This window comes from Abrus precatorius, unplaced genomic scaffold, assembly GCF_003935025.1.
Source record: "Abrus precatorius isolate BTA unplaced genomic scaffold, Abrus_2018 Scaffold10, whole genome shotgun sequence".
NCBI classification, from domain to species: Eukaryota; Viridiplantae; Streptophyta; class Magnoliopsida; order Fabales; family Fabaceae; genus Abrus; species Abrus precatorius.
Window position 1 is genome coordinate 35,817,926 of NW_020874292.1, and position 24,726 is coordinate 35,842,651.

The 24,726-nt window shown below is 35.5% G+C and overlaps 1 protein-coding gene across 4 annotated transcripts; it reads right to left on the reverse strand.

Annotated features, from left to right (window-relative positions):
- Positions 1–1,460: 1,460 nt before the first annotated feature.
- On the reverse strand, positions 1,461–18,434 carry LOC113846789 (nuclear pore complex protein NUP1). Of its 4 annotated transcripts, XM_027475441.1 has the most exons (9): positions 18,121–18,425; positions 15,396–15,451; positions 8,598–8,764; positions 7,891–8,104; positions 7,471–7,773; positions 7,307–7,384; positions 5,947–6,057; positions 5,383–5,916; positions 1,498–2,215 (listed from the first exon to the last, which is right to left on the reverse strand). In XM_027475441.1, exons 1-9 carry the CDS (start codon positions 18,365–18,367, stop codon positions 1,772–1,774), a joined length of 2,154 nt encoding a protein of 717 aa, XP_027331242.1. In that variant the 5' UTR covers positions 18,368–18,425; the 3' UTR covers positions 1,498–1,771. The 4 variants fall into 4 exon arrangements, with proteins under 4 accessions (XP_027331233.1, XP_027331250.1, XP_027331242.1 ...); XM_027475432.1 differs by having other exon boundaries at positions 1,461–2,215; positions 5,383–6,057; positions 18,121–18,428; XM_027475449.1 differs by lacking the exon at positions 15,396–15,451 and having other exon boundaries at positions 1,461–2,215; positions 5,383–6,057; positions 7,891–8,008; positions 18,121–18,434.
- Between the last annotated feature and the right edge of the window lie 6,292 nt (positions 18,435–24,726).

Here is a 24,726-nt window from a genome sequence, read left to right on the forward strand (position 1 = left end):
TTTTAAAAAATAAGTGTAAAATTGTCACCTTATTTTTTTAAAAATATTTATTAAATAATAGTAAAAATAAAAAATAATATATTTCTTTCTTTCTAAGTTTCTTGTATCATATTTTAAAAATATTAAGTACAATAAAAATATAATATTTTTTTGTAATAATTTATAAAAGCATAAATAATAATACAAAATATTTTACTAAAATGAATATGATTTATAAGATCTCGGTTTGACAGGGGTGTAGTTGATTTTTCTTGAAAAAAGAAACAAAATAAAATTTTTCAACAAAGTTCAACACTGCCAGTAGATATTTAAATCTTTTGAACATATTAGCAAGGGTTTGATTCTTGATCATGTACGTAAAAAATATTATATTAAAAGAGACTATACCCATATAATTTATATATAAATAAATACCTTGAATATATAATAAAATATAATATAAAATCTTTCATATAGTTTTTATATAATATATAAATGAATCATGATTAGGACGATCTTAGTTTAAGTAAAATAAGAAATAAACTGAGTTGAAAACTATAAGAATTTTTTTTACATAATTATCAATAATAAGTGCCAAATTGAATTTGGAATGAAATTATAGAGATTAAATACGTATTCATTCCCTCATGACAAAGGGTAAGTGGAGCTATTTTATGCAAATTCGTGATTTATAACTGGGGTCACAGAATTTCAAGTTAGAATAGAAGTATTTTTTTCAATCTTATTTATAAAAATAAAAGACTAAATCACAAAAATTAAAAAATAATTAATTCAATTATATTTTTTATAAATATAATTTTTATTAAAAAAATATCTATAATAGTAAATGGTGTAGTTAGTGTAATTATTGCCGTATAAATATATATTTAATAATAAAACAAAGTATTAAAAAATTCAAAAACTAATACATTTCAAATATATCATTTGTTTCTTATAATTAGAATCAAGAAAATACTCAATGTTGTTTCTTATAAAAAATAACCTGGATGGAGTATAATAAACTAGTGCTTGGTCGTCAAAAACAGCTGTAAGACGTGATTCCTTTGTGCTATCTATGGCAATGAAATCCTTTTACACTTGAAATGAATGAAAAAAATACTTTACATTACAGAAATTCTCAGTTTTCTTTCTCTCACCGTCAGATTACATATCATAATAATAAAAAAACAATCCAGAGAGATTGAACACCCATAGTAAGAAGCTGCTTTAGTCAAGTGAAAGTGAAAATCATTTTAGCCACAAAGGCCAATAGTAGCCCGCTATATTAGTCAAATGAATACCATTATGGATGCTCGTTTCTAAAGGTGGGCAGATACAACGCACCAGTCCGCTATCTATTTCCGGCTAGGCCTAAGTCACCACCTATCAACGAAACCGAAGTTTTAAAGAATCTCTGACCTAAGGTTTGAACAACGTATAGATGGCATTATTTGGCCTCCTAATTGAAGTTCAAGGTTAATGATAAAAATTGCACGAAGATCCAGATTTGTATCTATTGTGAAAATTATCCTTTACAAATATAACGAAATCAACTGATCGCCAAATTTCCCCAGTACTCCAACAAGTTCACTGTGGAATAAGAAAAATCACAATGAGGGGCACTAAGGACCACAGAGACCACAATTTCTGATTAAAAAAGGCTTAATTTTACTCGTCGTCTTAAAAAAAAAGCAAAAGCACACTACAATTAGAGACGGTTAAAGGGTAAAAATGCAATAATCAGATAAAAGAAAAAAAAATAACACAAAAAGTGGGGCCCATTTTGCCCGTTTTAACAGCAAACAGCATTTTTTCCAAATGAAAATGATAGCCTTGGATTCTCAGTTGAACCGAAGTTAAACTTTATATCTCCAGCATCATTCTGAACAGCAGTATTGCTTGTAGAAGGAAAGGAAAATACTACTGCAGGACTGGACTTTTTTAAACCAAAACTATATGGCGGTTCAGTAGATCTTTCTTTTAATTGGCGCTGATCCCCAGTAGAAAGTAATGGCATGATGGATGGTGTTGGAGGCTCAGAGAAAACAGAAGAGGAAGTTGAAATAGGAAAGGTAAATCCAGAGCCGTTATCAGATTCTAGCGTCCATCTTGATTTAGGTTTCTTGATGGAAATAGGAGGTAAAACAGGTTTACTGGCTGCAGAGTTAGTGAGTGGTTTCCTTTCTTGATTTACTACGCAAGGATGACTGCCACATGGGAGAGTCTTCAAAGCATCCTGCACGGTGACACATCAGATACTTGGTTCTCAAAATAGCATGCCAAAATTAATATATAATGATATGTTCAAACAAATCAATAAATTGACTTCTAGAAATTTACTTTACTGTATCACCTATGTGATAGGAACTAGTATTACTGAGAAAGAAACAATGGAGTCTAGCAACTTACAATAGAAGGACCCCCCAAAACTTTCACTATATTTCAAGAAGCCTTCTTTCATAACTTTCCCTCCTTGATCTTTGCTCCCAATTCTCTCTTCTATCCTTTCTCCTCTACTCCCCAACTACCCATTTTATTTTGCTAAGTAGCCGTGGGGTTCCTAACAATACCACTCCCAAAAGACTCACTTTGTCCTAGAGGTGATGAGAAAACATGCCTAAGAAAAATGACCAAATTTAACTCCAGATACAAAGGGTTCCACCAGGGACAAGTGTGTTTGTCTAAACAAGGGTCCCATGGACCTCCTAATACCAACCAGATTTTCTTTTCCTTATGATAAAATAAGAAAATTTTAGGATTTAGAGAAGAGCATTAAAAAGGATTATTCTGTAATCACCACACTCGAAAGGATTATTCTGACTGCAGCATCAAAACAATTATAATATATGGCTTTCAATACACCACTACCTAAGGGCATTCTTCAGTACCACTGTTACCACATCCAATTGTCCAACTATCCATCCATCCATCCATCAACTCATTATTGGGCTTAACGGTTTTTCTAACATCCATCAACTCATTACATTGGATGCTATGATATCTTGTGATTTCCAATAAAAGTGTACTATATATAGGTTCTTATTGCATGTTCTTGGACACTTTAGAAAAACCATTTATTTAAAATTGGTCCAGTAACTGACAAAATTCTTGAGACCAATGGATGTGTTAACCGTTATTCATTTTAACCCCCTCAAGAATTTCAAGCTCATGGCTGAATAACGTGATCTGAATATCATTTAACTGGAAGACATGTTTGTGATGGCTATGCAGATGTTCAAATCGCTATTGGCCATTTAAGGTAAGACAAGGCAGAAAATGGGGGGCTGTGACTCCAAGAATATGGGTTCTAACTCATTTGATAACTGTAGTAGTTACTGTGCCAAGGGTTTACAGGGATCTGGGCTGGTTGGTAGCTTGCTTGCACCAAACTTATCAAGTGTTGCAGTAGTTAGTCATGTTCTGGGAGGCTTTCCGCAGGTTTTGATGACTTCTGTAGTTATTAGCCAAGTTGTAGACTGTTTTTCTGGGCAAGAAAAGCTTGTTTTCTTTTGCTTTTCTGGCTTTTCCTGTCGTCATTGCTGAAAAATTAAATGGGCAGAACTAATGCCATGGAAATATGGTTTCTGGGACAAGGCCTATCTCATCATCTCACCCAAAAAGGCTTCCAATATTGCTGCCTCTGAAAAGGACGATTGGCAAAGAGTTTATTATCAACTCATTTCAGTGTTAGGGCAATCTATCAAACCAAAATTAATGATGCATTTCCATCTTTGCAAGCAATCTTATGATATCCAGATGACATCCAGTTTGTTTATCAACTCAAATTGTTTATGCTAATGACATCCACATGACTGACCTTGGTATACCCACCTATGTGAGCAAACTGCTGCTCCCCCCACATTTCCTGATTCTTTGCAACAGTAAGCATTCTACTCTTTATCCTCATCCAATATATAACTTTCGAGTTATCACAAATTGTCTCATTTCCATTATGTCTTTGCTCCCACTATATTGTCCATTACTGTACCGATCAGATCTTATTTTCGGGCAGCACTATCTCATCCATCATGGTGACACACAATGATTGATAAGTTCATTGCCTTAGAAGTCAATTGGGAGTAGACACTTGTCCATGCTCCTCAATGAAAATCCATAGTTGTTGCAAAAGCGTACACTCAAGTGTATGTCTAGATTATAGTGATACCCTTTCTCCTGTGGGTAATATGGTATCTATTTGTTTACTTTTATCTATGGCCACTATGAGCTATTGGTCATTGCATCAACTTGATATCAAGAATACTTTCTTCCGTGGTGACTTAGAAGAGGAAGATCTACATGGAGCAACCACCTAGGTTGGTATAGTTTAAAACATTCACCTCAAAGTTGGTTTAGAGAATTTAGCAAAGTCATCCAACAATTGAAAACGAGTCATTGGGAGACAGATCACTGTTTTATTCAATGCTCACCACAAAATAAACAAATAACGCTTGTATATGTGGATGGTATTGTCATTACAAACAAGTGATGATCAGCAAGGAATTAAGGAGTTGAAGCAACATTTGTTCAAGACATAGCTATTAATCCCGAATAGTGGCATGTAGGGAATGGCCCTAAAAGCACTATGGTGGGATAGTGCTTAGCAGGATGACCACTATTTATATATTTTTTATATAGATATATAATCTATACATAAATAATAATGTATATAATGCTAAAAAAATACTCATTCATAATGCATGGCTTATAATAAATAGACAAGATGATGCCATTGCTTGCTGTCCAATGTTCCTTAGAAAAAACAACGGAGTGTCAACCAATGAAGGGGAGAAGAAAAAAGTGGGGTTAGGGTTTTAATGTATTCTGACAGGTGTGATGTCCATTTTAGCCTTTAAAAAACCCTCAAAACTGTGCCTTTGCAAAAAGGGAAAGTAAGGCTTATTTCTCTACATTTCAAAAGGGGGGAAGTTTATTTTACCCTTAAAAGACCCTAAGAAATTTCATTTTGAGGGAAAAACAGGGAAGTTGGCTTATTTCTCTGTAGCAAAACAATAGCACCCCTAAGAGCCGCATTTTGTGCTACAAAATAAGTCGCAATGATTGCGACAGCAAAATGATAGAAAACTCCCTCAGGTCTTTGAGCCTGCTAACCTCCCTACCATAGGTTCCCAAAATCATCTTCATCACTTAATTCCTGGTTGCCTTATCCCAAACTTCTCTCCTCTTGAGGCTCATACCCTTTTTTCCCTCCGTTCCCAACCTCCTTACTATATAGGCAAGGTTGTTACAAGCCAATTACATATTTCATCATCAGTTCTCTATTCCCAGACTATTAATTTTTTTCTTAACTATTGTAACCATGGGGAATACCTAACATGCAATCAACTTTTTTTAATAAGAATAACAATCAAATTGTGATATTTCTTAGAACAATAATTCAAGTACCTCTTTTGAAGATGTCAATAAATTTTGAGAACCATCAAAATTTTGCGTAGTGCTTGCAACATTACTGAGACTGGGGATGCTGCTGCAAACATTTATGTCAGATGTTAAAGTTCCTTCTTTTCTCACATTCATAGATTTCTGAGTACTCTCCTTAGGTTGCATATCAACATGGTAGTTCCCTTTAACATCATTTCTTAGTGTGGATTTCTTTCCATAAATCCCATCATATTTATAAGGGCTAACATCTTTTAATTTAACCAAACCATTATCTTCATCTGACAAGATAGTACTGAAATCAGTAGAAGATTCAGGATTCTTCCATTTCATTGCCATCTTGAGCTCTGCAGATTTCTCTTTAGGTGTGGGAATGTTTCTATCAATATGGTCCAATATCTTCTTAGCCATCAAACTGGTATGCATGTGTGCTGTTGGCAGTGGCACACCCACCTCAAAGCTCAGTGGTTTGTGAATGCAACTTGTTGCATCTGGATCCATGCTCTTTGCAATAGATGTGAATCGTTCAACAACACCAGAACTTTCTCTCTCTGAAGGGCCATTCAGAGATGAATAAGCTGGTCTTCTTGAAGAAGACTGTGTACCAACTTTATGCCTAATCCTACGAATAGGTCCAACAGATCCATATCCACTTTCTGATGCACCAACTTTGGATTTATCCTGTGTCATAATTAAGTTAGAAAAAGGTTACCACCAAAAAAGTAAAAGATGAAGAAACCAACCAATTTAAAGAATAAAAACAGAAACAAAATAAAGCAATTAAAGGAAGAAATATATTTCAAATAAAGGAAAAATAATAAATAAAAAAAGTTCATCCAGAAATTTAGAGTCATCAAATAACTTCAGCAAAACTCAGATAAATAAGAAAATAACACACAGAATTTCCAGGTTTCAAATGCCTAAATGGGATGTGATTGTTTCAATATATGGTGTCAGCATAGACATTCGACACCACACCCATATTCTTAAGCTTATACGAAATAACTAATAACCAAGTAATTAGGGAAGAATAAAGAATAGTGTTGTTAGTGTATGGCTTTAATAGAACTTCGTGTACCTAGCCTTCGGTTGTAAAAGTAATTTTCTGCTGTAACTGCTTATATATCTGACTGCTATGAGTACCTGCCTTAGCAGGCTGCTTAACTCAATAATAGTATTGCATCCGGTGCTTTGTATAATTTTTGGTAATATTCATTTAATAACCCTTTAGCTGTCTGATCTCTCTTAAATTTCTCTCTCTTCTCTCAAATATTAATAAGTGTTAAGAATCACTAACATGAGAGAGAGAGAGAATAGAGAGGAGAGAAAAGGGAATAAGAGAATTGAGTCTATGTTTGATAGAAACTGAGAATTTTCATTATTGAATAATTTAGTACAATATTATGTGATATGTATACACTGATAGCTAATCCCTAATAACATGGCAGATCACAAACTAACTCACTCTACTAGTTACAGCTGTTATAACAGAATATAGAAACTTCTAGATGCTTGCTTAACAGACTACAATTGTAATAACTCTAACACATAGAATGCCTAAGAATAATGCATAAGTTCCATTTTTCCCACACAACTCGAAATATCAAAGTGAAGGCAGTAAATGTCTAGCTTTTGGCTTGTACAATCAGAAGTTTGGAACTTATAAAAAGATGCAAAAATATGAGATAAAAGAAGTATTCTTTTAAAACAGTTAATATTTAAAATTTATGCCTGTTTATATATAAAAATTTTAAGTCATTCACAGGGAAACAGGAGCAAAGATAAAGCAAGACAGGCATATATACCACAGGACATGAAAGGATCAACAGATTGATTTACACTTACAGTTTCAGTAATTTACAGATTGTTAAAGGAATCAATGTATTTCAAATTAAATATATAATAAAAAGATCACAATGGTGAAAGATACCTGCAGATACAGAGTAGTTTGTGATTGATGGCAGGGAGTTGATGAAACATTGCTGTTACCTCCTTGTGTATGAATAAACTGGTGAAAAAGAAAAGAAAAAAATTAAAGTTTGGATATAACCTGAATGATTAAAGCACAAAACAAACAATAGAAACAAAATATACCTTGGACTTAGACTTTGTTAATAGAGTTCTGGAATAAGGAGTACGGGGGAAGTTATGAAGTCCAAATCTGCTCCTCTGACTTTGTGGTGTTACGTAAGCCTCTGGCACCACAGCACCAGGCCAACATGTTGATGACTTCTTTGATGGTGATGGATCATATGGTTTTATAGCAGCTTCATCACCATGCAACACACTGTTTTTAACAGTATGAATCATGCTCTTAGAACTGGGGCCTGCTCCTGATGCAAGGGAATCCATATATGCTCTAGCAATCTCAATTGAAGCACCAATTTCATCTTGAACCTGGAGAGTTGTTAAACACACAATTCAACCCTGAATAGATCTCAAGGATAGGCAAAGAGCTTGATCATAATCTACTGGTAAGTGCGAATGGTTTAAACACAAAATTGTAATACTCACTTTTGGCAGACCAAATGGTGATGGGCTTCCCCTTATGGTTCCAGTCAACACTTCTTGCCTTTGTTCATCAGAAACTGTTGGAAGCACATGTGCCATCGCAAGCCCTGAATCATCTTTCCTAGAAATTAAATTTGCATTTTCCTTTCCTCGTTCAACATAAGAAAGATCCATTGCCCTTGAATTTAATACCTTCACTAAATGATCAAATTCATCTCTACATGAGGAGATTAAAGACTTTTAGACATGGTACATCCGTTGATAAAAACAAATGGTTCTCTTCGCTAAGGGTATGCTTAAAAGGGAAGGGATGGGAAGGTGAATTTATCATTTTAGGTAAATATTCTCTCATTTGAAAAGAAAATTACATCGAGATAAAATGAAAGATTATCATATAACCTTCTAATTGACCCTTGTTTATTTTTATAAACATTTTATAAAACTCAATTCAAAAATAAAAAATGCACCTTCCACTTCCTCAACCCAAACATAATCTAAAGAACAAAGGAAATTCAAGTAGTTTTTCTAACAGCATGAGCACACATTCAGCTAGGGCTTGATTTGTAAACAACAGTGGATGTAAGTCTAGCCATCCCTCATGAATAACTTAATTTGATCTACTACATGAATAACTTCCATGGTATAATTGAGAAACGACCAATCAAGCAAGGGAGAAAAAAACATTATTATTATAAATTAAACTGATGTACCTAGAGAATTTTTTCCCTTTCACCAGCCCCTCAATATCAGAAAGCCTACTTTTATCAGATTGCTCTCCTTTTTCATCCTGCCTGGACAGAACCAAATCTGAACTGCTTTTCAGTTTACCACTGATGCCACTAGTACTGGCCATTTCAGTTGATTTGGATGCCAAAAGCTGCAAAAGAATAACCAGTCAAAAAGAAATATGTGGGGTGAGGAATAGTAACCACCCACTCCACTAGATTATACACAAAAAAAATAAAAATAAAAAATTGATCGGAGAGTGCAGGGAAGCAATATGCAGAAAACAACTAAGTGGGAAGGGAAATTGCTGTTATAAGATGGAGATTTTAGATACAAAATCCAATATCAAGGACTGTGACTCACATGACAGAAATAGTGAACCAGACAGAATTGTTTATTTATTTTAATCAGAAAAGGATTCTATATAAACAAAGTATAAGCTTTAGGATGAAGAGAAATGGAGGGAAAACACAGCTGAAAGAGTTACCCACATACATGGGCATGGCAAGATCCAGATAATCAACAATTAGTTATAACTTATAACAGGAATGAATAAGGCCATAAATCACAAAAGGTGGTAAATGGATAATAAAAGGATGTAGAGAATTAGGAGAATGGAAGCATAAAAGAATGAATGGACACTGGGCATACAAAGTCAATTAAGCTTAGCAGAACACTGATAAGGAACAAATAGCAGAATGAAAAGAAAAAGACAAATGAAAAGATTTTGAAATTAAAAAAATACACAGTCGATCTATCTGAAAATGTACTAAGATTATTTTGGTGAATATATATAGATATAGATATATACATGATTGCACAGAGTCTAAAACATACTCATAAAAATGGCAAAGATGGGTTTACAACTCTTCTAGTAATAGCTTCTGCTTCTTCAACTTTCTATGATTTTAGGATTTAAAAACATCCAGGCAGCAAAGTATATAGTTTTAATTGGTAAATTTTGGGTCAACTCATAAAAAACTCTAGATGCAGTGGTAAAGCTAAAAATAAGCAGTATTTTTGTTCTATTTTCATGTGAAGGAAAATCGTTCCTTTCTGGTTTATTAAGAGTTCAGACCAGAAAAGTCTTTGCCATTTGCTGCAGCAAAGAATTACCACTCTGGACCAGTAGAACTGAATATTAAAATTGTAGGGGGTACCACTTGGATGTTGCATGCATATACATTAGCTGAAAACCAGGAGTAATGGGCCTGGTCATAATATTTTTTAATTTAAAATTAGCTGCATCAAAGCACTAAGCTTAACCACTACAAAGCACTAAGCTTGACCACTACATGACATACTCCATAAACCCCTACTTAATTGGGACAAATGACACAATCCATGAAAGAATAGATTCTGCAAATAGAAACTGAAAATCAGGTGCTGTTATGGTTTGACCCAAGTGCCCTTCTCCATTGATATATAACTAGAGGTTTATTAACTTACCAAAGCTTTGGCTACCAAGAATCTTTCTTAAATCCACCTGAGAAAGAAATCATGGCATTAGTGTTGGCCATTCAACATTGGCACCCTTATCTCTTGGGAAGTCCACTTATGGTGCATTCCGATCATAGAAGTTTTAAATTTTTGCTACAGTAACATATTGCTTCATCAGACCAATAATATTGGATTGCCAAATTGTTGGGTTATCAATTTAGTGTGAAATATAGACCGGGAAAGGAGATCACTGCTGCTGAATTAGCAAGAATCAGTTCCTTTCCTCTGTGGACTGAGGGGAAGAAATTGATTGAAGATGTGCAGCATGACCCATTTCTTATCAAGATTGATTTTACCAAGAGAGTGGTCTTTGTAGTTGCCATGGGCTGAATTGTGCTATAACACTACATGGAACATTTCTATTAACACTACTCCCTTTGAAATTGTTCATGGGAGAAAACCACCATCCATATTAAGTTTTCTACCTAATGAAATTAAAATGGAGGCAGTGGCTCATGCTTTGATTGAAATGGATGAAGCTTTGAGACAACTCAAATACCATTTGTGTAGAGCTCAACATAACATGAAGAGGAGACCAGATCAGCATAGAAGGAATGTTTGTTTTCAAGTGGGGGAGCAGATACACTTGAAACTAAGGCCTCACAGGCAACAATCAGTGGCTCAAGGGATTAATCAAAAGCACTCTGCTCAATTTTATGATTCTTTTACAGTGACTAAGAAAGTTGGTATTGTGGCATATCAGCTAGCTTTGCCACCATCTTCCAAAATTCATCCAGTCTTTCATGTTTCACAGTTAAACCAAGTTGTTGGAGATTGAAGTGTTGAGCCTTCTTTCCCTCTGGGATTGGAGGGAGACTTGGAGGAATCAATGGAACTAGAGGAAGTGTTAGCTCTCTGATCAAAGTTGTAAAATGGTGTGCCAATACCTCAGCTCCTGATTAAGTGGAAGGGAAAATCAGAGGAGGAAGCAACATGGGAGGAGTTTATCATCTGTGATCAATTTCCTTGGTTTAGTATTGAGGACACGACTAATTTTCAAGGAGTAGCAATTGATGAGACTCTTAGGCATAAAATTTCAAGGGATGAAAAAGTGTTACTGAGCTGGATCAGCAGGTTAACTGTGTGGGGAAAGAATTCAAAGTATATTCTAGGACAGAAACAAGGGGGACACATGGTGAAGGATATGGAGGAAAGTTAATTACACTGAATGAGCAGGGTGCTGGATACCCATGAGCAATGTTGTCAAATGGCCGTTATGGCGGCGCCATGGCGGTATGGCGTGGCGGAAATGACGGACGCCGTTATGAAGATGGCGTGGCGTGGCGGAATGACGTGGCGGCGCCATGGCGGCCGTTACGAGCATGGCGGTAACGGCCGGCCATGGCGGAAATCGTGATAAATGGCGTTTTTAAAAAAAAAAATGGATTTTCTGCACTTTTGGGCTAGATCCGACCCGACCCAGCTCAGAATCCAACTGCCTAAATCCAGGTTTTTTTTCTCTCTTCTCCTTACGATCTCACTCTCCCTCTCTTTGCAATCACACTCTCTGCGATCTCACTCTCCACTCTGCTCATCTCTTTGAGCTCCCTCCATCTCTCTCTCTCTCTCTCTCTCTCTGCGACCACTTCTCTCTCTCTCTCTGCGACTGCTTTCTCTGAGATCTCGTTGCTGAGATCTCATTTTCTTGGGCTCTTTGTGTTTCTGTTTTGGTGCATTTCGGTCTGTATTTTAGGCAACTGCAGCTGCATCTCCGGCGACTGCACCATCTCCGGTGACTCCAACCTCCATTTCCGGCGACTGCACTTCCATCTCCGGCGACTCCATTTTTCTGGTAGCTATTTTTTTCATTTTTCCTCTCAGTTTTTTCTTTATTTCCCCCATTTAAATTTTACCCTTTCCATCTTTCAATTTTTACCTCCCACATTTTTATTTTTCTCTGTTTTTTCTCTGATTTTTCTCAAAAAAAAATTCTATTTATTTCAGCTACTCTTAACATGGCTCAACATGAGTCTTCATCAAATTGTTCAAAAACTTCTAATCGTTCTGACCCGGGATGGAAATATGCTCATTCGGTGAAAGATGGAGATACAAACAACATTGTATGTAATTTTTGTGGAAAAGTTATGAGTGCGGGAATCACTAGAGTGAAACAGCATTTAATTGGAAAGAAGGGTAACGTGAAAGCTTGTCCCAAGTGTCCGGAAGAAGTTAGAAAAGAGATTGAGACATATCAAAAGGAAAAAAAGAATCAAAATAATTTTGAGATGCCAAATGTGAGAAGCTTTGAAGGTATAAGCTATGATGTAAGTGAGGATGAAGAGGATACCCAAACCCGTAGCGTTGCCATTGGAAATCAGAAAGGGCCAATGGACTTGTTTTGTAGAAAGCCTGAAAGTGCAATTGAGAAAAGAAAAAAGGAAAAATTGAGACAAACAAATATAAGAGAACGATGTGACAAAGAAGCCAAGACAAGGGTCCATCAATACATAGCTCGATTTTGGTATCAAGCTGGCCTTTCCTTTAACCTCATTAAAATGAAGAGCTTTCAAGAAATGCTTACAGCTGTTGGCGCTTTCGGTCCAAATTTACCAGCTCCAAGTTATCATGATATTCGAGTTCCACTTCTAAAGAAAGAGCTAGAATATACCGATTCCCTCATGAAAGATCATAAAGAGCAATGGAGCAAACATGGTTGTTCCATAATGTCAGATGCATGGACCGATCGAAAGCAAAGATGCTTGATTAATTTTTTGGTCAACTCTCCTGCTGGTACTATGTTTGTGAGGTCTATTGATGGATCTAATTTTGTGAAGACCGGTGAAAAATTATTTGAGATGCTTGATGCTCTTGTGGAAGAGATTGGAGAAGATAAAGTTGTGCAAGTAATAACGGATAATGAAAGCAATTATGTCTTGGCTGGTAAGATGTTAGAAGCGAAAAGACCACATCTTTATTGGACTCCTTGTGCAGCTCATTGCATAGATCTTATGCTTGAAGATATTGGAAAGCTTCCTTTGATAAAGAAGACAATTCAAAGGGGAATATCGGTTGTTGGCTTTATCTACAATCATTCAAGTACCTTGAGTTTGTTGAGAAATTTTACAAACAAGAGGGAATTGGTAAGACATGCAGTTACTCGATTTGCAACTTCTTTTCTATCATTAGAAAGACTTCACCAAGAAAAAGCAAATCTTAGAAAGATGTTTACTTCTGAGGAATGGTGTAAAAACAAGTTATCAAAGGAAGCTAAAGGGAAGCAAGCAACAAAAATTCTATTAAATCCTGTATTTTGGAATAATGTGGTGTATACTTTGAAAATCATGGCTCCTCTTGTCCGGGTGTTACGTTTGGTTGATGGAGAAAGAAGACCAGCTATGGGGTATATTTATGAAGCAATGGAGAAAAGTAAAGAAGCTATCATGAAGTCATTCAAAAATAATGAAAGTAAATACAAAGATGTGTTTGCAATCATTGATAACAGATGGACTTGTCAGCTTCACCGTCCATTACATGCAGCTGGTCACATTTTAAACCCAGAATTTTACTATGACAACCCTCAAATTGAATTTGATTTGGAAGTTACAAATGGGTTGTATGATTGTATCAAGAGGTTGGTGCCAAGTCGGGATGTGCAACAAAGTATACTACTTGAATTACCAATTTACAAGAGCGGTGGTGGTCTCTTTGGGTCCGACTTTGCAAAATCACAAAGAAAAAGCATTGCTCCCGGTAATTCATCAAATTCTTCAATATTTTAATTTTAAGGTTATACTTCATCTTCAGAGTTATAATTTGTCTTTCATTTTATAGCTCAATGGTGGAGAATGTATGGACATTCAGCTCCACATTTGCAGCAACTAGCTATCAAAATTTTGAGCTTGACATGTAGTGCATCCGGATGTGAACGCAACTGGAGTGTTTTTGAGCAAGTAATTTTTTATCTCTCGAGCCTACTATTTTCTTTTATAAATTAGAGAGAAACTGATTAATATTCTTATAATTAAACTCACGTTGCAGATTCATTCAAAGAAGAGAAATAGGCTTGATCACAAAAAATTACATGACTTGGTTTATGTGAAATACAACCAACAATTCAAAGAACGTTACAATCTTAAAGATGTAATTGATCCAATTACACTCAATGATATTGATGAGTGTAATGAGTGGTTGGTTGGAGAAATGAATGATGATGCTCTAGATGAGGATGTTGAAAATGACTTAGTTTTTTATGGTGATAACACTTTAAATTGGGCAACTGTTTATGAAGCTTCTGGAATTGGAGAGCCTACAACATATACTAGGCGTCATTCTAAGAAAAGAAAGAATCCATCAAGTGGTATCACTATCAAAGCTGCAAAAGTTTCCAAGATTAAGGCATGTTCAACAACAAAAGGAAAAGAGAAAATGGTTCTTGAAGATGATGATGAAGAATTAGAAGATGAAGAAATGTCGGAAGAAACAGAAGATGAATTAGAATTTAATCTTCCACAATCTGAAGGAGAAGAAGAGGAGGGATATGCCTTGGTGGATGAGAAAGAGGATGATTATGTTGGAGTTGAAGAAGAAGACTAAATTGATAATCTTTATTTTTATTGTTAACTTGACATTTGATAATTACATATTTTGTATTTAATTATACTTTAGATTGAAGGTTATGTTACATATATTTTTAGTTAATTATTTTCTATTATTTTCTGTGACCTATAGTATTTTTTTATATATTTTATTACATCTGCCATAAATCTGCCATAACCCGCCATGGCGGCCGCCATAACTTTATGGCAGTTTTTTGAGTTTCCGCCATGAACCGCCATCCGCCATTAATAACATTGCCCATGAGGGAGTTTGGAAAAGGAGGAGAGAAGAGAGAGAGAGAGAGAAGCAGGGGCGGGAGAAAAGCTCCTGAGTAATTCAGCTTTGGGCTTGGACAAGGAAACGATAGTTCCTTGAGTTCTATTTTCTTTTCTTCAGTATAATTGATACTTTCTTCATTTCTTTTGATTGTCTTTATCAATGTGTGAATGATTGCACAAAGCCTAAAATGTACTCATAAAAAAGCTAAAGATGGGTTTTTTAATCAAAAATTGGTTTCAGTTTTGTTTTGTTTATTTAATGAGTATGAGACCACATGTTGTTTAGGATTTTACAACTCTTTAGTGTTCTATTATTTGGGATTTAAATAATGTCCAAGCAAGCAAAGCATTAAGCTTTAATTGGCAAATTTTGGTTCAACCCTATAAAAAATACAAGATGGATTGGCATAGCTCCTAAAAATGTGCAGTATTTTTTCTAGTGTCATGTGAAGCAAAAACACTCCTTACATGTATATTACTTCTGCGTGAATAATCTTCAAGACTGTCACCAGTTCTCCATCTATCTATTGCCAACAAACAAGTCGAACAGAAAAATGAGAGACTTGCCATTAACAAGTAAATTATATTATATATGGACACAGATAAAGATAATGGGCATCATATTTAACTCCACCATTAAACGCACTGATTCTTGTTACAAGCTAAAAGCAAGGAGTACCAAATAAATAAACACTAGTCAAGCACCAGAAGGTTTTGCGTTGACCACATAAAGATAGAATATAAATACAAATATAATACAGGATAATATGCTTGGGAAATTGAAAAAATAGTAAGTTAAGGGGATCTGGAGAGTAAAATCGCTTTGAAAAATATTAAATCTAGAAAGTTCCTTCATCACAAAGAAGTCAATGTAATGAATGCTACAAAATTCATGCCATTACATCATTTTCATTGTAGAACAAACATCAAAGTGCTGTCATTCATACATGCCCAAAATAATTAATTTCAATCAGCCAATATCATAGCCATTCAACTTGCCCATCCAATAATCTCTAATAAGTAAAATGTGGGCCTTCTGTAACCTCCTATTCCAGGTACAGACAATACCAAAATTAATGCATCTACAAGTCGGACTAAACACAAGTGACGAGAAGAAATAGGAACCGTTTACAAAGTTAGGCGTGTTCCTAGGTACTGAGGAGATTTATGGTTAGGCCTTTATTTCAATCAACTAAAAGCAATTGTACCCAAACATTAGTCACTGCATTACTTTTGCATAATCTTTTGACCAATAAATTGACTTACCTAGTATTGCATTAATTTTGCATAATCTTTTGACCAAAAGCAGCTTGATCAGTCACTCCTTTGTACATGAATTGAAGGATCTGAATATTTGCTTCAAAGAACAATAAATGAATATTTGCTTCAAAGAACAATAAATGGTTTATGTTATCAAACCACATAGTTGAGCATCAAGTCGCTTCCATTGTGCTATTTCACCATTAGATCAGTGTACCCTTGACCCTAAAGGCATAGCTCAATATCTAAGGCGCAAGTAGCGTAGTTTGTTCCATGTGGCTCATCAATGGAAATAGCTAAGGTAATACAGTTCATGAAAATTAGGAGATCAGTTTTGGGATTTGCCATTTTAAGAGAAGTGTTTGTCTTTGGGAGAGTCTGTTTTAGTAGTCTATAAGGTATCTCAGTTCCGGCCATGTCCTAAACAATATAGAGCATGTACATGTTCAGGTACCTCTTTGAAACAACTGGAAACAAACTATGAACTACAAGGGAATAGTTTGAAAAACAACAGAAGAAACCAGCAATCTAAAACAGGTTCAAACTGGTCAGTAAACCACTAAATTAGGCCAGAAAACAGCTTTGGAGGGTGCCTAGGATGACTCCTGTGAATATATAATCATGTTTTATATGTGCTGAAACAGTGTCTGGAACTGTGGCACATCACATGAAACCCATGTGCAGCAAAAATGAGCAGTGAAAAGACAAATGAAAGAGTCAGCAGCATAGCTTCCAGGCCTAGTTGATTATAAGATTCCAAGCACACGTAAGCAAAAAATGAGGGTTTTCTCAAAAAGCTTCAATACCATGTTATGAGAGGGAAAAAAGAGGAAGACCCAAAAAATTGTGATCGTTGGTCACTGTTTTCTGATTTTATTACAAAAGGAGAGAGCCTTTACAGCTGTACAGTGCACTGTAAAAGAATACTAGAATAAAACTAGCAGTAGCAAAACATGAAGGCAACCCATATATAAAAAAATACTGTAAAAAATTTTTAAAAAATTAAACAAACAAGCTGCAGCGTACAAATCCACAGTCTCCTAAGATTCAAAAACTTAAATATTATTATAATCCTAACTCTACCTCAGAATCTTCAATTATCGAAAGCCATCAAGAAAAAATATCCACCTTAGTCCTCTGAATCTTTGACATCCTTAAAATCCACACAGTATTCTTTTTCCAAGCATTCTAAATGCTCAAACAAAACCCTTTCTATTGCTAAAAGACCAACAACAAATTTTATTTCTTTCATTAACTTGTAGAAGATCTCTATCTCAGGAGCTTTAAATAGTTGTCCAACAGGAAGTCCCCAAGATTAGAAATAATGAGAATGCATCTCCATGATGTGAGTCTCCAAATAAAAATAAAGTCACTCCAATAACCCATTATAGCAATTCCTTAAGTAGGCTTCATATACTTTTGTCATTACAACTAAATAAAACAACTGATATTGTGACAAAGGGTTCAACAAAATAGAGCAAGAACTACAGTGCAACTAATAAATAATCACTTCAAAATTAAAATCCTATCTTCCATCATCAAATTAATGCTTTCTGTTCAGGGAAAGATTTGTAAAAGTGGCTGCTTCTGAGAACCATTGCGTATTTAAACTCGCTTGCAAGTAAGCAACAAATCTCAAGCAAAACAAATCTGTCATTTAATTTGACGTTGAAACACTCACATTGTTTAATTTCTTTATAATCACCACACCAAGTACGAGAACACTCACAACAAAAATCATTCATTGATTCAGGATAGACCTTTAGCAACGAAATACACAAAATCCAAGCAATCCTAACTATAAAGACGCAGTTATTTATATTGCCACAAACCAAGACATGAATTTGCTTTTGAAGAATAACAGAAACAATCATTCAAATAATAATTTATTTATTATTGTTAATGGATTAAACGCGAGAAAAAGGAATATAACCTTGATCTTCGACATCAGAGGTAGGGCTAGGGAGAGCAGAGAGTGGGGGCGCCGGGGAGAGGAAGGAAGGGAGAATACGGGTGGCTCTGCCGGCGATGAGGCGGTAGGCAGGGTCGACGAGCTTTGAAATCCAACGGCGGCGGACGGACTCCGTCGGACAGGCGTAGGGGCTAGCCGACAGCTTTCTGAGCTCGCCTCCGGCGCCCCTCTCCTCCGGTGCCGACACGGTGGTTTGATCGATGTCCATGAAAGTAACCGAAAAGTTGAAAAGAGAAAAAGAAAAAACAATCAAGGCAGGCAAAAACTGCAGCCGTAACTCGGATGAAGTAAAGGCAAATGCTTATTATACACACACTGGTTGTCCGTGGGTCCGCCAAAATTATTTTAAAATTTTTTTTTTGCTAATATATATACCGATTTCTTTAAAATATAAAATAAAATAAATATAAAATGTCTTCTTTATGTAAAATTTTAAAATATATTTTTTTAAACTATACTTTCATTTTTAATCTATGAAATTTTAAAAATATTATATTAATTTTTAACTTTTTTTTAATAGAACATTTTTATCTTTAAACCCATACATTATCTATAAATAATAAAATGCTAACATGTTATGTAAAAAAATAAATATGAAAGTTGACAAAACAATGTTGTCTTAATAGAAGGTGGTAAACTCACTATCATTACCAATGTAGATGACCAAAGAATAAAACCATTTGTGGTGGTCTATACAACTAGTGGATCAAATTGTAAGGTGAACTTCAAAAACACATTCTTTATGAAATGGTTTATTAGCAGGAATATGTTAAGGTGAATAACTAGTCCAGCCATGTCTCTTATAGGGTTATTAGTGATGAGAACAACAATGTCAAACTTGAATGCTTGCTATAGACAAGCAGTTTGTAGTTGAAGAAATATTTGCATAAGTCTTTTTCTTTTATTATTATTCCTTTTTATTTCATGATACTTCTATTATTTAAAGTTTTAAACTTTTGAGAGAGATCTTGTTTTTTGTGTTCCCATGTTATGTAATTCACTATAAATTTTGAGAAAGCTTGTGGATGATGCTTCCAAGTTTTTGAATAAGAGTGACAAATGTTGTTATTATAGTGTTTGCTGCTTACTTCAATGATTTGAAAAAAACTATAGGAAAACAACGAAACAATCATGATGTTTGACCTTGAAGAAAGTACTTTTGATGTCTCAAGCATTTGATATCATAAAATTTTGTTAGTCTTTTAGTCAATGTCATTCTTATTTTATAGAGAGTGGTTTTATGATCCACTTTATTTGTTTTGTATGCTTACTTATTTGTTAGAATGATATTTTACCTTTTTAATTTTAAATGTTGTTTAGCATAAGTTTCTTATTAAATGATTTAGAATATTAAACAATTCAACGATCTGCATTTATAGATTTTGATATTTCTCTTATCCCCTCACTTTAGGAAATTTATTTCATGTATGATTGTATGAATGAGATTTTGTTTTCTTCTTTGCTATTGCTTAGCAATGATTTTCTTGGCACTTTTCTCTCAAAGTTTTGTAACTTTATGCACCTTTTGAAGATTACATGTCTTAAAACTCATGACAAATAAAATAAAATCATTCAAATATTTGAAATTGACAAAATCAAGCCAAATATTATTTATAACACATATATGCACTTATATATAAGTTTAGCGATTCATATTTTGATAAAGTATAATTTTTTCTATAAATTTGGTTTAGAGGCCATTTTGTTCGAATTTGTGTGCCTTGGGGTATTCAACATCCTAAAGGCTATGAACAATTTGATGAAAAAAAACAAGCAAGATGTTGCTTATTCAGCTTTTGCTACAATGAAAGAGGTTGACTACAATTTATTTTCATTTATCTTGAATGAATTGATTCAATTACTTTATTTACTCTAAATTTATTACATAGATTTCAACTTTGGTTTACTTATGATAGAAGGTTGCTCAAGAGTAGGCATTATGTAACACCTTAAATTTAATTTTAATAAATAAGGAATTTCACAAAATTTTTAAAATAATAAAACTTTCATTTTAATCCAGTCTCAGTGAAGGGGTTACAAATTACATCAAACAGTTGCTATAGAACTTATTCAAACACATCAATTTTCAAAATAATATCTTAAGTCTTATAGCAGTTCCATCCACCCCTTCACTGAGACTGGTGCCGATCGTCTTGATTACCTGAAAAATAAATGTAAGGGTGATTACTCTATACTATTTAACACACAACAAGCATAGAGCCTCACTGTGCATATACTTTACACAAGATAAATATAAACAACATTTTCACACAATTTATCACCGATGCACTTATGAAACCAACAGTTATACACATTTGCACTCATGGCACGCCATCACACTCACTGAAGCACTGTGATTACAGATTTCCACTATGAATGGTTGCCGGTTACCTCCACCTCACGGATACCACGTGGGTAGTCACGGGTCGCTCAGCAAAGGTAATGGTCAGAGGTCTAGTTAGGAAGAGAGTGTGTGGCCCGTGGTGCACCCGTTCCACAGTCAGTGTCACCACCACTCTCTTCTCCCCAAAGTATTTTTACCGTCCTTATCTTCCATACCCCCAGTGTATCGCTGAATCATTCACAATACATTACAATGACGCTAACACGCCCATTCACACATATTCCATTCACACACGCAATAATCATTCTTACACATGACACACAACTCACATTTGCATTCAAATACACGACACTAGGCCCACATTTATTCACAATATCATTAATTCACCAATCAATGGCATTCCATCACACACAATCACCCCACGGGGCCTAACTATTCCAGCACACATCACATTGCACACCAATTTCCATTCAACACGCAATTTCTACTCCCTATCTCAGTCACATTGCATTAATTAATAAAACACACAAGAATTATAGCACACTGAGATAGGGTAGAGTCTCCCCTTACCTTGGATTGAAGACCCACACTCGGATTCGACCACGGACGTGCTCCCTACACAGATTTCGACCTCCAAGCGTTCTCCACGCGAATTCAACCCTCAATCAAGCTCACGAACGGCTTTAGAGGCAATTTAATCGGTGAAAAAAGGTTTGGGAACGAGAGGATTAAAGGGATTTCAAAGGGAGAGGGAGAAATAACTCTCCCCCTAACCCTAACCTCCTTTAAATCCTTTTATAGTTGCGATACTCTCGCTACAGCGACACACCCTCTCGCTGCAGCAAAAATATCAGACGAAACTGCACTCTGGTTTCTGCAGAATCTCGCTACAGCGAGACTGCACCCAGAAATGCACCACAAATTGTCGCTCTGTCGCTACAGTAAGAAGGCGACAGTTTTGGTCCTTCTTTTCAAGGTCCTCTCGCTGCAGCGAGGACAACCCAAAATTACTCCCTGCACTTAGGCACTTAGCCCATTTCAGCCCTATCTAGTCATGCATAAACACAATACACATATCCATATACTTAATACACATAAACATCATTATCAAGTAAATTAACACACACACATATATATGCATTTAGATTTATATAAATAACAATAATTAATATTACAAAATTTGAGGCGTTACACATCACACTTGGATATTACTTTAGAAAATATGAGGTGGTTTCCTATCACTAATACATAATACATGTTTATGTTTTTTTGTTAAGTGTTAATAATTGTGCATGGAAAGAATTTTGGCCAACTTTCTTACCTTGATATATGTTTATGCATTTTTTTTAGAGTTAAATGTTATTCTTAGGATAGTATAAATGATAAATCCACAGTTTACTACATTTTTAGCATAGTTTTTGTTAGTAAATGAGTTGTTAAATACTAAATAAAATTGAAAATACCATAAAAATTGCATTAATATTCATAGTTGTGTAGTTAGTTTGGAATTTTGGATTTTATTCTAATTCTAGAGAAATTTAGCTTAAAAAGACTTAATTTTTGTATAGAAGCTTGAGCTGAGACTTTGAAGTTGATATTGAAGTGAAGAAAGTTGAGAAATTGAACTTAAAAGACCAAGAATCAAGTGATAAGTGCTAGGCATAGTCACTTTGGATAAATAAAGTTAACACTTTGAAGAAGAAAATCCATGAAGATTAAGTGTGTAGCAACTCTAAGTACTGAAAGTGAACACTTTGTAATACCTTGGGTTGTATGTGTCAGAAATCATAAGACTTGAGTGTAGTGCTTGCCATAAATGAATGTATTTCCCTTGTCTTAGTGCATTGATTTTGAATTATAACTAAATGTGCTGTGTGTTGAGCTGATGTGGATGAATATGTTTATGTATGTATTGGGTAGTGGCTGGATTCGAAATGGGAGAAATAACATGAGTTCTGGTGCAGGGATTCTCGCTATAGCGAGAGGTCCTAGGGAAAAGGCATGCGACTATCGCCTTCTTGCTGTAACGAGAGAGCGACAGTTTAGGCTGCATTTCTGGGTGAAGACTCGCTGTAGTGAGAGGGCCTCGCTTTAGCATGATTCTGCAGAAACCAAAGTGCAGTTTCTTCTGAGTTTTTCACTGTGACGAGAGGGCGTGTCGCTGCAGTGAGATTTCCAAAACCCTCGACCCCTCTCTTCTTCCCTTCACATTTTCGGTCGATTCCCGCCCCAAATCACTAGAAAACCCCAACCGTGATTCTAGGCCGAGGGGAGTGATTGAAGCCATTTTGGGTAAGTTTTATGGTTTCCTTTTAGGATTTCTTGAATTTCTCCAATCCCCATTCGATTTTCTGAGCTTGGCTGCGTTTGTAGGGAAGTTCTTGTGGATTCTAAGCTTAAATAACCAAGAGCACCTTGAAACACACTGGATTGAGGTAAGGGGAGCTTGCCCTAGGTCATTTTGATGATTTGGGAGTGATGAGAGGTGTTGAGAGAGAGTTAGAGCTGCATTTTTGGATTGAAATTGTTGTGTTGAGGTGATTGTTGTGTTGAAATTGCTAAATTAGCTGAGCTGTTATATGATTATTGCTGAAATTATTAATATGCTGATTGCTGCATCATTCTAGAGCTGAATAGGGCTGTCATTATAGGTGCTGTGTCATATGCTATAATTGCTGTTTCTTGCTGATTTGTTGCTATTATTTTAATTTATAAGCTGTTTCTTTTTGTAAGCTCACCCTTGTAATTGCTGTTGTTGTGATGTTGTGCTGCGATGACCGTACTTTAGTACGTGAACAGATCAGGCAGGTGAGGCTTCAGCTTCCCAGGCTGACAGGAGTAGCTGATGGAGAAGCGAAGGTTTAGAAATTAGGCTATGTTGGGACTTTCTCGTGTATTTGACTTTTGCTGTAATTATTATTTGTAATGACAAATTAAGTCATATTTTGTAATACTTACCTTGTTTAAGGATTTATTTCAAATTACTACTCACTGATTTCCTTGATAATTGTTCATGAGTATCTAATTAGGGTGATTACTGTGTTTTACTGAGATTTAGCGGATTATGTTTATGACCTTGCCTTGGGGTCGTGACACATTTCAGCAACAAAATTCATGAAGGGCCTGCGCATTAACATTCTTGCTACTAAGAGTAATAACGCCCAAGGCTAATTTGCCTAAGAATCATGCGTGTAAACATTCTCACTAAGAAGAGTAGCCACGCGCAAGGAAGAATTTCACAGAACAGTTGCGCATCAACACTGTTACCACTGAAAGTGTTTATGCAAAATAATAGAATTCTGGAAATTATTTTTAAGTGTCAATTTTGGACAATTTGAGTTCCTACTTCAGCCATACAAAATTCTAGATGCCCTTCCATGTTATAACTCTCATTGATTAAAGTGTAAAAGTGGAATAAAGGCAGAAAATATTATAAATAGTAATTAGGAGTTCAGATTTAAAAACTTTTATATTCTTTTTGTCATTTTTCACTTTTTAACTGTTTTAACTTCTAAAGGAAGTCAGAGAAAAGAATTAAGAGTGACTTTCAACATTTTATTGCTTGAGAAATCAGGGTCAAGATCGGATATTCAAAAATATTCTTTTGTTCATTATCTTCTTCTTCTCTTACTTTTCATTTGTTCATTGTAATGTTGTTATAAACTTTTTTGATTAGGGCTTTAGGGTTTAGGGGTAGGGGTAGGGGGTTAGGGTTTAGGGTGTAGGGGTAGGGGGTTAGGGTTTAGGGTGTAGGGGTTAGGGTTTAGGGGTTAGGGGTTAGGGCTTAGGGGTTAGGGTTTAGGGTTAGGGGTTAGGGGTTAGGGGTTAGGGTTTAGGGGTTAGGGTTTGGGGTTAGGGGTTTGGGGTTGGGGTTTAGGGTTTAGCGATAAGGGATGCCGGACTTAAAAGATATGGCCTTCGCAGTTTGGTCTAACTGGTTGCACCCCTCCAAATTCTGAGCGTTTCTGTGAAACGTTTACTTTTTTGACGATATCTTGAGTTACGAGCCGAGTTTCGAGACAATTCGTTTTCTGTTGCGAATCACTTTTCTTGGGCTTCACTATGGACTCCGGTTTCACAGAAAATGGTGCTCGCAGACGAACGCTATGGCCTTCGCAACTTGTTTCACACGGCTGCACTTTCAGCCCCACTTTACTATTTCGGTGATATCTCGAGCTGCGGGATGGGTTTTGAGCTGATTCTTGATTCGTTTCGAGGATCTC